Below are 17,544 nucleotides of genomic sequence, written 5' to 3' on the forward strand. Positions count from 1 at the left end.
CACCTTTACTGGGAAACCAACCCTGAAGACTCACATGCAATTACGGGTGAGAGAAGGAAAGGAAAATGAGTAAAACTTTAGCAGGAACACAAAACTGAGTCTATCTGGGAACGGTATCACAGAAGATGAGAAGACACAGAAGAGAGAAAAGGGCAAACTTGTAGAGCACATATTCCCGTAACAGATGATGGGAAACCTACATTTTAACACATCCCTGCTGTCAAGTTTTACACAGCGAGGAAACACAACAACAAAGTGTCTCATATCATCTTTTACAACATGTTTTTTTAAGAGAAGTGCAATTTAGAAGTGGTCGAAGTTATTCCGTTTATTCAGCTACTACAGATCTGTGCTCTGGATCTATCTGTCCCAGCACAAGTAATACACAGCTCCTGGGGTCCCCTCTTTTTGGGGGACCTCAATTTCTTTTGGATGATAGGGTATAACCTTACATTCCTCTGCTACATTTTACATGTGCAGACTTGTAGCAATCAGATTACTTTGACAATTAATACAATTCTATTTTTTTTTTTGGTCTAACATATTTAATTCCAAATTCAGAATACTGGTTTGATGATACACATCCAGTACTTACACTGGAAGAAGACTTACCCATGACTGATTGAAAATACACAGAAAAAGATTTAACTCCAGGCTTAGTTTATATGCACATGCTTACCTTCCTGAACCAATACATGAACATCTGTCAGACAACAATTAATACAAATGCTGCAAAACCAAGTTCCAATTATTCCTTCAGCAGCATGATGTTGGGACTGATCTTGTTCAACATCTTTGTCAGTGACATGGACAGTGGGATTGAATGTGCCCTCAGCAAGTTTGCCGATGACACCAAGCTGTGTGGTTTGGTTGATACACTGGAGGGAAGGAATGCCGTCCAGAGGGACCTTGACACACCTGTGAGCTGGACTGATGCCAACCTCATGAAGTTTAACCATGACAAGTGCAAGGTCCTACACCTGGGTCGGAGCAATCCCAGGCACAGCTACAGGTTGGGCAGAGAAGAGATTCAGAGCACCCTGCAGAGAAGGACTTGGGATCAAGGAGAAACTGAACATGAGCCGGCTGCAGTGTGTGCTCGCAGCCCAGAAAGCCAACCGTATCCTGGGCTGCATTAAAAGAAGTGTGACCAGCAGGTCAAAGGAGGTGATCCTGCCCCTCTACTCTGCTCTCGTGAGACCTCACTTGGAGTATTGTGTGCAGTTCTGGTGTCCTCAGCATAAAAAGGACATGGAACTGTTGGAACAAGTCCAGAGGGCCACGAGGATGATCAGGGGACTGGAGCACCTCCCATATGAAGACAGGCTGAGAAAGTTGGGGCTGTTCAGCCTGGAGAAGAGAAGGCTGCATGGAGACCTCATTGCAGCCTTCCAGCATCTGAAGGGGGACTACAGGGATGCTGGGGGGGGGGGGGGGGGGGGGGGGGGGGGGGGGCTATTCATTAGGGACTGTAATGATAGAACAAGGGGTAACGGGTTGAAACTTAAACAGCAGAGGTTTAGATTGGATATAAGGAAGAAATTCTTTACTGTAAGGGTGGTGAGGTACTGGAATGGGTTGCCCAGGGAGGTTGTGAATGCTCCATCCCTGGCAGTGTTCAAGGCCAGGTTGGATGAAGCCTTGGGTGATATGGTTTAGTGTGAGGTGTCCCTGCCCATGGCAGGAGGGTTGGAATCAGATGATCTTAAGGTCCTTTCCAACCCTAACTATTCTATGATTCTATGATTAAATAGGCAATTCCTTTCTTTGAAGCTACTTTCAACACCACCTTGTTATTATGGGAGAGAAAATTTATTACCAGACATCAAACAGGCATTTCATTCAGGTATAAATCACTCAAAGCTAAGATAGAATGTCATTATTGTATTTGACATTTGCACACTAAACAAAGGAGAATTATTTTCCTTAGAAGCAGAATGCAGGAAGAAGGGGCTTTAGACAAGTTAAAGATTCTTTTTTCATTAAGTTCTTATGAAGACACGTGGATAAAGAAGTCTGAGTGAGGAAAGCGACTGCAACCTCATACTTGAGAGCTTGTGAGAGTTGCAAAATTATTTCTTACCCAACCTCCTTAACCTTGTACAAATGCACAAATAGATTTTCTGCAATTGTTCCAATATCCCAGCCAGTTCTGTAGATCCAAGCTAGCCTGTTTTGACTGCAGCTGAAAGAATGATTATTCTCCTCACTATACATTATTCTTTCTCCATTCAAAAACCCACCTTTGGCTAAGCGCAGAGGTCTTTCCTTATACAGAAGACTGGTTGGTATCCACAGAATCTCACAGTTTGGGGGTGTGAGTGATGGTCTTTTTATTGCTGGTTTTGTTTGTGTACAGCAAATTTGAGCACAAAGCTGATAAGAGTTACCAGTAAATAACTTAGAGGTTACTAAAACAATGGTAAAGAAGCTCTCTAGATTTCAGATTTCCTCCACCTCACTGCCCCCCAAAAAAACTCATCCTTTTTCACTGTTAATGTAATTCCATAACTTCTTTATTTCTGTCTTTGCAGGTACCCTTAGTAAATAAATTTCAGGGTGAGGATTTGTCAAAAACTAAAACCTACCAATTTCTCTGTTGACAGATCTGCTGTTTCAGAAACTCATTCAATTTTTATTTCTTTAGAGTTAATTCTAAGTAAAAAAACAAAAAAACCCAAACCAAACCCAAAACCCCTATTTGTGATCCTGGAACTATTACATCAGAAGACTTACATTCAAATTATCACCACGTTGTTCCCTTTTGTCAAATCCATCTGTTTTTCTGTCAGAAAAATCTTCCATACACTCTATGTCTTGCAAGAAATTCATACGAATTCAAATTTACTGAATCTAAGGAATAATTTCGGTTGAGCAGTAAGAGAGAGATATCTTCCGCATTAAGCAAGAGTACGTATCTGGATTGCACTGTTTAAATATTCACTTGGTAAAAAACTGCAACAGAAAAAGGACTCCACAAAGTCTGCCTCTATAGTGCCTTTATCTTCTGAATTCCTGGATTGCTTAAAAATCTTTCTGTCTGCAACTTTCATTTAAAAAGAATCATCAGTTTCATAACACAGCTTTCAGCAACAGAAACATTTGGGCCAAATACTATATAAATCCTTTGGGAAATAAATGATACTCAGTCTCTACAATAGAAAGCAACAAAACAGGTAATGCTGTATAATTTCAATGTTACATCTTTTCCACTCTAGTTAGGGTTCATTCCTCTTCCTCAGGCTTATCTAGTAAAATCTTGCATTGTTGTCAAGTTTAAGTAAGTGGTACAGGTTATGCCATGCTTTAGGTGTGCAGGATCAATTTATTTTTACTCAAATGAAAGTGTTTTACAAGTGTGCATCACTGGACATTCCTCTTGCCACAGTTCAAATAGAGATGTGCCTTTTGCCCATACAGGCTCTATGAATCCACAAAAATTTTCCAGGCAAATAACATCTCAGAACATTAATTCCATCTCAAAAAAGGCAGGATATCATCTCACAAAGATGAAAAATTCCACCATGGTTCATGTCTCTGAATATTCCTCTTAGTTTTAATGTAAGAGAGAAACTAAGCTAAACAAACAAATTATCACTGTTTATGCAGAAACCATTCATCATATAGTATTAGAAGGATGAGTAAAAGAGGAAAGTAACCAACTTTGATTATTTAGTTTCAGTGACATAATTCAAATAACTGAAGTTTAATACTTCTGCTGTTAAAACAATCTGCATTCATGACCTATCTCAGCTGGGAGAAAGCATTTGCATGCTGTATCACTGCCTCTTCTAAAACCAAAACATTATGCTAGTTTATCACGATACGCAACTCATCTTTCAAAACACATTTTTCTTAGCATATAAGTAATGTGTGAAGATTCTTATCAAAATGAGTATTGTGGAGAAACTAAGCACAAACAACTTGCTCAGTGAGACTTGAGAGTCATTTCTTCTTCACTTCTTGAATGACAACAGAATGAACAACAGCGAGTCCAGAATCAGAACTGTGTAGAGAGCATTTTAATAAAAACTTAAGAAGTCAGAAGTATTATTAATACGTTAGTTGAGAAGGGTTAACCATGCCCATAGTGAATTTTTCCTTCTGGAGGGGAGACAATAGTTCAGAGCCTTCATTACGAGATATCCAATTCACTTCTGAGTTTATCTATCCTTCTCTATTCCCTACGTCTAGTGATCTCTTACCATTGAATATCCACTTCCAAGCAGAATTTTGTACTCCTGAGTAAAAGGGTTAAAAACATAAGCATTTGAGATTTAATTCTTTAACATTTACCAAAAGAGTGAAATGATTTTATCAATATCTGTGAGAGATGGTGGTTTTAATATGCAGGCTCCAGGTGGGGGGGAATAATCAAGCTCACTATCCTGTTTCACTCTCCTCATTGTAATCTTCTTAATTCTGTAGAGTTATACACATTATATTTCATTTATAATCCACTGATAAATATTTGCTCATAGTGCAATCTTTAAATACTTTGTGAAAAGGGCTTCTTTTTTAAGTATGAAAATAGCCAAAGATTACAGCTTTAAAATTTTTAGTTATAAGGAAGAAAAATGCCATCTGCTGGGTACAGCTGAGGACTGTCCTTTTCCTACTAACACACCACGCTGCTGCCCTGAGTGAATTCTCTTCAGTTCAGAACTCATTTTTCCCATCTTGAAACCTGATACGGATATATACAATGTTTTTTGGGAGTATGTAATAGCAAACTCCTTAAAACTGTAACATAAAAGTACTTATTGTCCTATCTCTCAGGGACTGACAAGAGATAAGATGGCTAGCATCTGAATAATGATGCTTTTAATCTTTCAAGAATATCTAAACCTTCTAATACTTCACATGCTTTTGTATCTCCACATATATAAATTTTGCAGTTAGGTAATTAAAAAATATCCAGCTTATATATACAAATCAGAGCAACACTTTGAGGCTTGTTTCTCTATTGGTTATATACAACTTTTCTACCATTCATAAGTCAGCAATGGAACGTTGGTTGATGGAGTACAGATGCAGAACCAGTTCGTTACCTAGCTTAAAACCATAAAACCAAGGCATTGAAAAGTGTATAGCTTAAGTAGGAAAAATAACAGAAAGGAGAAGTAAAGAATTTCGAGTTAAAAAAAAAAGAGCTAACACCTGGAAATAGCAAAGTCTGATTTAATAAAATGGATAATCTTTAAAACTGAGAAACATGACAAAAGGAGGATAGGGTTCCCCCATGTAAACATGAGGAGGGAGAGAGTTGTTTTGAATCATAACAGTCAAGGGAATTCTTTTACATTTTTGTGGTTTTAATTTTGCAACATAAAGCAGCAGCTGTCACGTGTGTTTATACACACACAGAGGCACAGGTATATATATTTTTAATTAACAAATCTGACTCATTTCCTGTGAAGCTGAAGCAGCTTACAACCTTGGAAATCTGGGTTTCAAAGTTAAAGGATTATTTCTTACCTATACAATGATGCTAAAAATGAAGCCCGTCCTCTGAATGAACATATCTTGCATGTGTTTAAGATAAAAGCTTTGAAGTTGATTTCAGAATGCAACTCAGTACAAAACTGTGTTTGTACTTCACACTCACTGTCAAGAGACTGCTTTGTAAAAAACAAGCATAAAAAGTGAATGAAAATAAGGAATCTTGGCCTTTTTAAGATCCTGCAGTAGGATTGCATGCTTACGTCTGCTGTCACAGGGAACCAAATCTTGACTGAAAACCATTAAAGGCTTTTTACAAAGCACTAGACATTCCCTGTCAAATTGCAGTATGTGCACAAGCTCCATACCCAGCAGCTATTGTTAGTTTCCTTGTCACTTAGGTAAGTAACAACATGTATTCTTCATTACCATTGACTCATCAAGCCTTGATTATGTAAATTGGTCTCCCACAGACAGATACATGCACCTATAGCATCACTGGTTTTAATGTGTTTCTACAACAGGGTAAGCATCTTCCCCCAAAAAGCTACGAAGTGGTGTTAGCCAAAAAGATGGCAAGTGCGAATTACAAGCCTATGGCAGCTCCTAAGTCATTAAAGTAACAGATATTAACAATCCCATTTTCCTTTATTGTGTCATTTAAAAAGCTGATTTTTAAATTTTTTCCCCCCAATTAGCACAACCTGAATTCCTAGAAAACCACAGATACTTGATAATTATTCTAAAAACTAATTACTTAGGCTTCTTTTCAAATGTCTCTGAGGTTGTAAGATAACCACATGTACCAAGTTTCTCTTCACTATCAAACAGGGAAAGTAAAAGTGCTGATAATCTCCCAGAGTTTTAGAAGCCCATGCATTCATACCATGAAGATAATACAGTCAAAGTAGAAATGCAAACAATATGCATTCATCAGGGTCATTGACTGCGTTGACATGTTTTGCTGATTCCAAAGTACATAGGAATTCAGGAACACGCAAAATGCTGGGCTTCCAATTCCTAAAGCAATAGCAAAACATTCACATGGTATCAAAGAAAACTGAATGGTACTTGTGGAGTTATGACTATAATGAATAATTTTTATCTTTAATATATTCATTATTTAGTACTTATATGGGTTCTCTTATGGTTTGAGAGTTTGGTACTATCAGAAAATTAAATAATAAGATGTTCAGAGTAAGACCAACGAAGAGTACAAAACATGTACATGTGCCGTATCTTTGGCTGTCCAGTCTGTTCTGCTCTATCATGGTGATAGGTTTTTCCCCTCTCAGTTTGCTTTATTCCTCTTTGAAATATACCACAGCATGCAAGGAAGTCATCTGAGCTGAGATTTCATTTTTTGGCTTAAATACAGGCTTCAGAGAATCACCTAATCATAGAATCATAGAATAGTTGGGGTTGGAAAGGACCTTAAGATCATCATGTTCCAATCCCCCTGCCATGGGCAGGGACACCTCACACTAAACCATATCACCCAAGGCTTCATCCAACCTGGCCTTGAACACTGCCAGGGATGGAGCATTCACAACCTCCCTGGGCAACCCATTCCAGTGGCTCACCACCCTTACAGTAAAGAACTTTCTCCTTATATCCGTCTAAACTTCCCCTGTTTAAGTTTTAACCCATTACCCCTTGTTCTATCACTACATTCCCTAATGAATAGTCCCTCCCCAGCATCCCTGTAGTCCCCCTTCAGATACTGGAAGGCTGCTCTGAGGTCTCCACACAGCCTTCTCTTCTCCAGGCTGAACAGCCCCAACTTTCTCAGCCTGTCTTCATATGGAAGGTGCTCCAGTCCCCTGATCATCCTCGTGGCCCTCCTCTGGACTTGTTCTAACAGTCCCATGGCCTTTTTATGTTAAGGACACCAGAGAATGATTTGGGCTGGGACCTTAAAGATCATCTAGTTGTAGCCCTCCTGCCATGGGCAGGGACATCCTCTGCTAGAGCAGGTTGCTCAAAGCCCCATCCGACTTGGCCTTGAACACTGCCAGCGATGGGGCAACCACAGCTTCTCTGGGCAACCTGAGCCAGTGCTTCACAACCCTCAGAGTATTTATTCCTTGTATTTAATGTCAATCTCTTCTCTGTCATTAAGGCCATTTCTCCTTGTCCTGTCACTACATGTCCTTGTAAAAAGTACCTCTCCAGATTTCTTGTAGCCCCCTCTGGTACTGGAAGCTGCTCTAAGGTCTCCCTGAAGCCTTCTCTTCTCCAGGCTGAACAAGCCCAAACCTCTCAGCCTGTCTTTATCGGAGTGGTGCTCCAGCCTTTTGAGCATCTTCATGACCCCCTCTGGACTTGCCCAATATTTCTTTAATAACAAACACCATTCAAAAATACTTCATTTTCAGATCTGTAATAATTCTATACTTATGCTCTTTTCTGAACATAGACAAGAAAATCTCACTAAGCAACAAACTAAAATTAACCCCAAACAAACTACCCCCCAAACCCCTCACCCCCCCAGACTAATTAAAAAACCCTGACTATTAATTCACATTGTAGGCAATTAATGGAGAAAAACATATTCTGAGTTAAGGCATCATTTATGGCATGCTCACAAAATCTAGAAAATACTCCTTGTCTGAAGGAGACCAAAGAGTTACTACCTGCAAAAACACATTTCAAAGAAGCTCATACCAATTTCTAAAATCCATTAAAAGCACTTAGAACAGGATGTTCAAGAATACTCTCTGATAACTCCTGTAATTTAAAAAGTTAATTTATATTGGTGCAATAGAAAAGCATGGTCACAACTGAATTTCAGTGAGTCTGAAAGCAGCATATCTGTTGTTCAAGCTATAGCAAAAGGAAGATAAACACTTTCCCTTTTTAGACAGTTTAAATTATGTATTTGGCAAACCTTTACAGTATATAACAAAGAACAGTGTCAAATTCCTCTTTATAATAAAGGCGCGTTATTCTACTTTGCAACTCAAAAATCTCTAAATACCACTATTGGAAAATTAAGTATGGGTACATAAGTATACTGAAAAAATCTGTGTTTACAGGAAAAAAATCATAAAGAAAGAAAACCAAAAAACATTTTGTATTTTTATGTCTAGCACTGCAAATATTATCTGCAAAATAGTTAACATCTGATGTGCCAAGAATCTTAGAGTAACTCTGACTAGAAAGAACTTTGCGTGTCATCTGCCTCAAGACAGCGTCAGCTTCCAAGTTATACCAGGTTGCTCATAATCATCTTCAGTTAACTTCTGAATATCCCCAAAGATGGAGACTCTACAACTTGCCAGCCTACTACAGTGTTTGACACTGCTTACAGTATCGCTCTCTCCTGTCCTATAATTTGTGTCTTTTGCTTTTCATTGTTTCAAAGTGCATCTCTGAGCATTGTGACTCCATCTTCTCTATAACCTGCTGCTAGGGAGTAGTAATAAAGTATTATGTTGCCTTCTCCTCTTTGGACAGAGGAAACCATTCTCTCTCAGCCTGTCTTTGTATGTCATGTTCTCCAATCCTCTTGCTGTCTCGGTTGCCCTCCACTGGCCTTGCTCATACTTGGGAGCCCAAATCTAGACACAGTACTCCAGATGCAGCCTCACAAATGCTGAATAGAGGTGAAGCATCATCTGCTCCATCTGCAACCCAGTTATCAGTTGGCTCTCTCTGCAACAAGGGCTAACTGTTACCCCAGTTTCAAAGTGCCCTCCAGTACTCTGACATCACTTTGCTTAAGTAGTCCCTAACTTGAACTTCCTTGCTTCTGGCAGTAATTAATTTCCCTGCACTCAGCTATAAGGTTCAGGGATCACAGAGACCTGAGAGCAGACCTCCCTAGTGAAGAGCAAAGCAAAGGTAGCAGTGTGTACCTTCAGCCCTTCCTGTATCTTTTGTCACTACACCTAGTGCTGTGTGAGCAGCACACCATTTTCCTTAGTCTTCCTTCCTTTACCAAGGTACATAGAGAAGTCTTTGACATACCCTCATCTCCACATGAGTTCTGGCTTTCTTAATTCCACTGTCTACACCCAAAGACTGTTTTCATGTTCTCCATAGAGGCCTGCCACTGTTTACATCTTCCAGATGCTTAACTGTTTGCATGGGTTGACTCAGGAATTCCCCATTAAAGCAAGCCAGCTGTCTACTGCACCCACTTGTCTTCCTGCACTTGGGAAGAGCATGTCCTTGTGCATTTTGAGGAGGCTGTCTTTGAAGATCAACCAGGTCTCCTGGGCCTCTTTCCGTTTTAGGGGACCTGCTATGTGACATACTACCTACCTGTTCCTTGAAAAAGCCAAAGCCACCCATTTTGAAGCCCAAGATAATTTCTCCACTGCCTGCTCCTCTCACTCCTGTCTCAGGTTCTAACACCTTACAGCTACTTAGCTGGGGATGGCATCAGCCTTCAATTTCCAAATTCACAAGTAGCAAGCAAGCTAAGCTACACGGCAAAATAGGGATAAAATAGCTACCGAAATGTAAAATAGGACAGAGAAGTGCATGGGAGATAAGAAAACTTTAGAGACATATGGTATATAGGAGCTTTTCTTGATCTCACAGATAGAAATGGATCTTTAACAGAGTGGATAATCATTATGGTAGCTGACACAAGCAACTGGGAAGACTACTTTAAGAAGGCAGTGCAAGAAAAAGGAACAGGCTTTATAAAACATACACGGCTCCATTTACATTCCATTTTGCAAGTGTACAGATAATTTTAGGATGATATGAGGCAAAGCTTTTAAAAATCTGGAGGAATGAGTAGCTAAAGTAGAATAATTATGTGACAGACGGAGATTGCCCAAGGCTGCCGCTCAAGCATGAAAAAAGATGAGGCTGAGTTCGTTTTTGAAATCCAACATTAGAAATTCCAAGAGCATCCTGAGTATTAGTTATGGAAGGTACAACATTATGTTCAATGTACTAGAGTATAAATAGGGGTTAGATTCAAAGCTTTACTTTGAAAACAGCTTTTAAAAACTGAAGTGTTACATGGAGATTTCAAATATCCTCATATAAGAAATACAGCATAAATACTTCAGCACAGTACCTAGGTAAAATGCCAATCTGCTAGCTTCTATTGCAACACCAATGGTGGCAGTTGCACAGGTAATGGTAATATCTGTGCTTCCCCTTTCTCTGCCACCACACTAATCTTTCTACACATAATATCCTCCCTCAATCAGTTTGCACAACCCTGCCACTGCATTTCTTCACAACTAGTAAGACCTACTCTAGTAACAGCTGAATGCCTGAAGGTAATACAAATTACTCCTATACTTTCACTTGCAACTCTCACAATTCCATAAAAAGTAAGAAACTTTGAAGCACATGCTTCCTTTAACAGTACAGCCATAAATGCAGTTCACATAGTCAAACCTTCACTCCTCCTTCTGTCATCCCGACACTGTCCATCTTTGGATCTATTTGCAAGATCTTACCCTTATTTGTTCCATAACTGCTGGGTGACATTGTCTGTATTCTGCCTCATAATTCCACTGTACTTCACAGCAACACAGCCCCAGTACTGACTGTGACCTTTGGAGGCTAGTGGAATATTGTTATTGCCAGCTTTGTAAAGCTCTCTTTCTGTGATGGACAGCACGTGTAAGAACAAGTTTGTGCTCTTTGATAACAGCCAATCTGCAAACAGGTGAGAAGGCAAAGAGCTCACAGCCCAAACCAACAATTTACGAATCACATAAAAGGGGGAGTGGAAAAAGAGGAGGAAGCAACAAAACATTGTCCAAACAAACTATCATGTTAGTTCTGCAGATCTAGCTGATTCAATTAACTTTCATGATTTTGCAGCCAGTTACCAGGCTGGGGGTTTGTTTTCAAAGCAGAAGAGTGAGGAAGATTAGCCACCCCAAGACAGACAACATAGCTATATGACAGCAAATCAGGAACATCAGGGTTACTCTGAACCAGCTGCAGCTTTCTCGGTGTCCCTGAAAGTTCTTTCTAATTTACAGAACAAAAAGGACATCATCACATCTAACAAAGAGTAAACATTCACTTGCCCATAGTCACGATGCCTGTATCTGGTTGTTGACTTGTAATTACCAATGTATCCAACATTTTAAGCTCCTGCTGTCAAGACTTGAAGCCCCCAGTGTCCTCAAATGTATTGTACTTTATCTGCCTTTTTTTACTACTTGACAATGCCCAAACTAAACAGAACTTTGTCTGAACACCGTTTGGGGTTTTTCCCACCTGTGTTCTACTTAATCATGGATACAACAGACTTGCTACTAACAAAGAGTTCACATCTACTTCAGATTACTAACTTTTTTTTCAAGAAATAATTTATCACTACTGCTGTTACAAAAGACAAATAAAATTCTTGACTTTTTTTCCAATACTTCAAGGTTCTGTAGAAAATTAATACTATTCTGTGATTTAAAATGTTATCAGACTGACCCAGCAAGATACTTATTCAAAGCCAATAAAACCAAAGCCTTGCTTGTAATTTGATTTTAGCATGCCTGATTCAGATAAAATTAAGGGAATTGCACAGCCTAATTAAAAAACTGTAAAAGGAAGCACGGACATTTAAGAAATTCTGGTTTTGGAAGCTACCACAAATGTAGGCATTTTCAGTTGGTATTTGTGACATTTAAATAAGATTCTGACTTTGGGGTTTTTATTTAAAAAAAAAATATGCTTAGAAGCAGAAGTTTTGGAGGAAAGCATCTCTGCTGTTTGAAACCGTGTTCTCTGTACTGTATCTGAGGTATTAAATACAGCAATTAACTATCCTCCACATTGTCTTCTGATAAGGTCGTTTAATTTGCAGATCATTTGGAAATGCAGTTGATGTGTTTAAGTCCCTGTTATATTTTATTTTCTATGAATATCATCATAATTTAGGAAAAATACAAGGTACTGTTATATAATCAAAGGGCTCCACTTTGCATTGCTGATGTGAGACCATTATCTTAAGCCTGAAATGACAGAGAGAAACCTGGGAAGTGGGTCTACCTTTTTTAAGCACAGGTAATGTGAGGGCTTTCAGTTCAACTGCTGTGTTTCACCAGAGATAAACAACGAAGTACTCTGGTTTAACTGACTTAATAAGTTGCTGGTTGTTACTTTTGGGTTGGTTTGTTTTTATTTTCTTTTCTAATACAAGTAACAATATTGATGGGATAAGAAGAAATTGAGAGAAAGCATAAACTGGAATTCTTGCAAACACAACATAGAGGTAATCTAACCATCATCCTGATGCTTGGACAGGCTGGACTATGACAATACACAGGGGACAATTACCATGGCTCAGCTGATAAGCTGTAACTCACTAAGGTGCAATAACGCAATTTCTTTTAAAGATGTACACTGAACAGGAGTGTCAGGATTAGGTCACTGAGGTTACAGAAACCCTGCCTTTCTTTGAGATTCAATAGCATCCTTTTTCTTTGTGTTTATTCTTTGTTATGCAGTCTTCCTCTTTACAGGAAAGCTTATTCTAAAGCTTATTCTTATGTGTAGATTGTAAGCCAAATCCTTAGTTTTAATTCAATAGCAACACTCCCTCCAATATCAACAGTGAAATAACTGAACCCTAGATAAAAACAACTGGTCATTCATCCATAGCTGAACTACATCTGAGTGAAACAGCAGCTATTTTGCAGTTAACATTACTATTGCAGACTGATCAATGGGTAGAAACACACAACTGAAAACACAGGGGAATTTCAGGTAGATGGAAAAGAATCGCGCTGACTAAAATCTGGCAAACTCCCTAGAGGTAACTCCTTTATTCATATGAAAAATGCACAACATTGTTTACAATTGTTCAGGATCTCAATTACATATGTTATCCAAAAAGACATGTCCAACAGCTGACCTTGCTCTCATCTCATGCTAATGAATAAATAATGCTCTATATGCTTTTTCTACTATTTAAGTGAACAGGGAAATAAAATGACAAGAGCTGAAGGGTTGGAGTTTTGTGATAGAGGCTCAGCCTGTACACACACTACTGGCTAGGCTGTAAACTGTGATAAGAACTTGTAGTTCATGTTTAGATACAGCTGCATTTCAGATTTAAAGATGAGCCTGTATATCAGAACAGAGGACTTGGGAATTACAGACAATCCCTGTTCTCACTGTTTCAACCTATCAGGTACGTGAGATCAATACTTTGACTCCTCATTTGTCACTAAGAGTTCAATACAAAAACATATCTTCTATTTCCATAAATACTATTACTTAATCACAGCAAAACAACACACAAATTCCCTAACAGTACTTCAAGCACATCTATATTACTCAGCTGTCAAATACATGCAGGATTTCTTTCTGGATTACTGAAGAAAACTTTTTTTTACCTAAAAGGCTGAAGCCAGTATCAATGCTTGCTTTTAATCTCAAGGGAGTGGGGGGAGGCAAGAAGCCTGATGCTGTCATCTTAGAATTGCCAGTAGCAAGACATTCAGTTCATCAAACCAGAATTTTTAGTTATATCATAAATCAACCATTTTATTATGGTAGTGTTCAGAACGCAGTAATTGCCTTTTTACAGTCTAAAATTAAAGATGCTTCTTTTAAAACTCTAGTCAACAACTTCAAAATCAGTATCATTCTGATGTTTCCTCAAATGAGTTCAGATTTCACCAAGCGATAAATTGGATACTCAAATTAACAACTGAAGCAGTTAAACCTGGAGTATTTCAATCATTATTCGTGTTTAACTGGGCAGAAGCTATGGTTTCATAGATCATTACTTAACATAAATACTTCTCTTCCAACAATGGCAAATTATTATTTTCCACCAAGTACTTCATTAAGTTTTCTTTTTGTTGGATGAATGCACTAATGTTATACTAATAGCAGTCAACTATCATGCGAAATGAAGTTAAAACATATCTGGAAGAAACGTACTTTATTTATCAAATGTCAGATTTCTAAGATTATTTTTTCTTATACTTGGGAGAGGAACATAAATATTAACATATTTAAGTATCACAGTATTTACAGACTAATTCAGATAATTATTTCCACAGTATGAGCAATGTAATTATTTTCACATAGCTGGAATATGGCAGAACTTTTCTACATGCTAGAAAGTGTTTCCAGGTCCACAGTGGATCAGCCATTCTTTAGTAACTTGCTACTAACTGCCCAACTTTTTAGGAATAGGGTTGTTTTTTTTTTTTGTTGGCTCATATTTTATAACCTTTTAATATTCTGATCAAATAATCTACAATGTAATATACTAAACATAAAAGAGTAGCACTGACAGTTTTGTGTTTGAAATCAGTGATAACTGATCAAGCAAATACTCCTTCTTTATGTGAAATTTTGTCATCTGTTATGTTTTGCTTCTGTATCACAGGCTACTACTGTATATTTATATACTCCAGCAGAAGTCATGAGAATATCATGATAAAAGTAACCTTCCTGTCAAAGAGTGGGTCATTTTTTAAATCTTTTTTTTTCCCCAGAAATCTTTCATATTACACTGCTCTGTGACTTAAAAGCCAAACAAACATGAAATGTTTGCAATGAGCTGATTCTCTGAAGTGAAAATTAAAATATTCCTGCATATTCTCTGAAATAGCTATGCTGTTACTGAGGACCTGATACTGCATTTTCAGACACAGAACTCTGAATAGATAATTCTGACCCCATAAAATGCTCCAAAGTTGGCAGCTGAATGCATTTTACAGAATAAACCCCTATCCTTAAGATACTCTCTGTTCACCAAATATATTCATTAAGATGACATGCAAATGTCTAAAAGTCAGATGGGCCACTATTAGCACTATGGAACATGTAAGGAATATATGAATTAATTGTTTACTTGTATTGAGTTGCCCGTGGCACTAAGAAAAACAAAAGCTAAATGTCAGTATTTCAAACTGTCAGTTGAAATGAGTCCCAGATGTTAAAACATTAAGCAACCTAAAAATCAATGAACTTCATTTTAAACAAAATCTTTTCCAAAGCAAGCTTTCATCTAGTGACTCAATCTTCCCCTTCTCCTCCCTTGCACAACTGAACATGGAAATTGCCCGTTTAACATGTGCAGTGCCTGAACTAGGCAAATGGTATGTAGAATGGATTTACATGTCTTCTGCCACTAGAACCCACATTTTTTATAAAGATTGTAATAGTTTTAAAGGCAAAACCAAAGAATACCTAGCGAGTAAAACTGCCAAGTTTTGCTTCTCTAAGAAAACAACTGCCATTTGTCATTGTGCAGAACTCTAAAATGGAAGAAAGCGTAGGTTGTTACTATTTTGCATAAAACCAATGGAAATAGTTATTTTGTATAAGAACTTAAGCTAATACAACCTGCCCACTTTCTGAAAACATAATGGGTAGTGCCAAATCCAAAACAGGACTTTTAAAACAAATTTTATCAAACTTGATTTAAGAATGAGTAAATTTGCATTATAAACATCTGCCATTGTTTTCAGTACAATACTGATTACCAGAGTTGCCTGTATCTTCAGTGAATAAATTTTACAGAATATAGAAAGGCTTAGCCTCAGGAAGGGTCAAGAAATACAAGAGGAGAGATTAACTGTTTTGGGACATTCACGTGAGTGATATGTATTTAGAAAGGGAAGAGATTACATACCCCTCTCCACCAATTCTTGTTATCTTTAGACGAAAATCAACAGAGTTCAGGCTGGGTGGCTTCCATTTCAAAATATCATCACATCGACCAGGCTTGTATTTCTGAAGCAAATTAAAAAGCAGTTTAATTATGCTTATTGCTTTTCACTAGTTTTGAAAGTAACAATTCAGCATTCCAGACTATATTAGCTGTCTCTAATGAATTACAATACTTAGTGACTGAAACAATGAATTCCATTACCACAGAGATAGCTGTGCTTCACTATTTGCCGCTCCCTTTTAAAACTGCTTAGGCTCTGTAGCCAAGCCACTGCCTATAATAAAAAGCTGAGAAAGGAAATAAAAATTAGCATACTTCATTATCTCTCTCTGGCTAATGGAAAATTTCAAGAGAGCGCAGAACAAATGAAAACACTGACAGTAACATACATTAAAGATACATTCAAAATAATCTCTACATTTTTTAACAGTTTCATGAACAGTATTTTTGTTATCCATGCTGTTGGCTGACAAAACATGAAACCGTCAGCGGTCACCATACTGCCAACTATTAGAAAGGCCCATCAGAAACATGTTCTTTCATACCAAGGGAATTTAAGTGAAGATTAAACACTATCATGATATAAAGGAACATAAATAAGGAAACATCCGTTACTTATGAAAAAGGGTACATACTAGAACTAAAAGTCACGAGGATGAATTTTCTCTTAAATTAAGGCTTTGGTTTCTCATGGTCTCTTCTATCATCTGCTCTGGTTTAGTAAGCTGTCATTTTGTTCATCCTCAGCTAATAGCAAAAGCCAGCCTGCTAACCCTTTCCTTACTAGAATACGTTTCATGGCAATGGAGAAAATCAGAATTAACATGAATAAGGCAATGCAAAAGAATCTTTTGAAGATGCAGAATTTTTAGTGTTTGGATATTAACTAATCCACAATGAAAAAAAAATTATGCAATTTTACCTAAAAAAAACAGACCAAGAATGTCCAGTGTCTTTTGATAACAGGAATCACTAGCATCACATGGCACCCATGCAGTGTTCAATATTTGCAAAATACAATATTTACTGATGCTAAACCTAACAGTTCTACTTGTAAAGTGACAAAAGCAGATGAAGATTTTTCTGCTTTCTCACATAAAAATGGAAAATTACTCTTCCCAAAATAAATGCAGCATATATTGCTTATAATTCTTGATGAAAGATGGTGACTTTTGCTAGACAGTGAGTAAAGACAAGTTCCACATAGCTGAAATGCAAATCAGCTCCAAACAATTTTAGCCATCGTTCTGCGACACATGACAAAAATAACCTACTAAAAGCTTCTTCTGGAATTTAAATGTGGCTGGCTAGAGTACATTAGATCCGATTTTATCATCATGGCCCTTAGAACATCTAAGGGCAATGGCTTCAGGCATTCTATTCTGGTTCCCATTCAGGGCCCTATAAACTTGTTCCAAACATCAGTATTAGAGTCACCCACCCAACTAACTATTCTAACAATGCACAGCTTTGCACTACAT

General features: G+C 37.8%; 1 protein-coding gene across 2 annotated transcripts in view; it reads right to left on the bottom strand.

Moving 5' to 3' along the window:
• RNGTT (RNA guanylyltransferase and 5'-phosphatase) overlaps nt 1-17,544 on the bottom strand; it is a 186,034-nt gene that overhangs the window by 46,922 nt on the left and 121,568 nt on the right. For both annotated transcript variants that reach the window (XM_005153114.4, XM_034060850.1), the window contains one exon: nt 16,025-16,125. In XM_005153114.4, the coding sequence (XP_005153171.2) occupies nt 16,025-16,125 (101 nt within the window). The remainder of the gene's footprint in view (nt 1-16,024; nt 16,126-17,544) is intronic.

Source organism: Melopsittacus undulatus, chromosome 3, assembly GCF_012275295.1.
Source record: "Melopsittacus undulatus isolate bMelUnd1 chromosome 3, bMelUnd1.mat.Z, whole genome shotgun sequence".
NCBI classification, from domain to species: domain Eukaryota; kingdom Metazoa; phylum Chordata; class Aves; order Psittaciformes; family Psittaculidae; genus Melopsittacus; species Melopsittacus undulatus.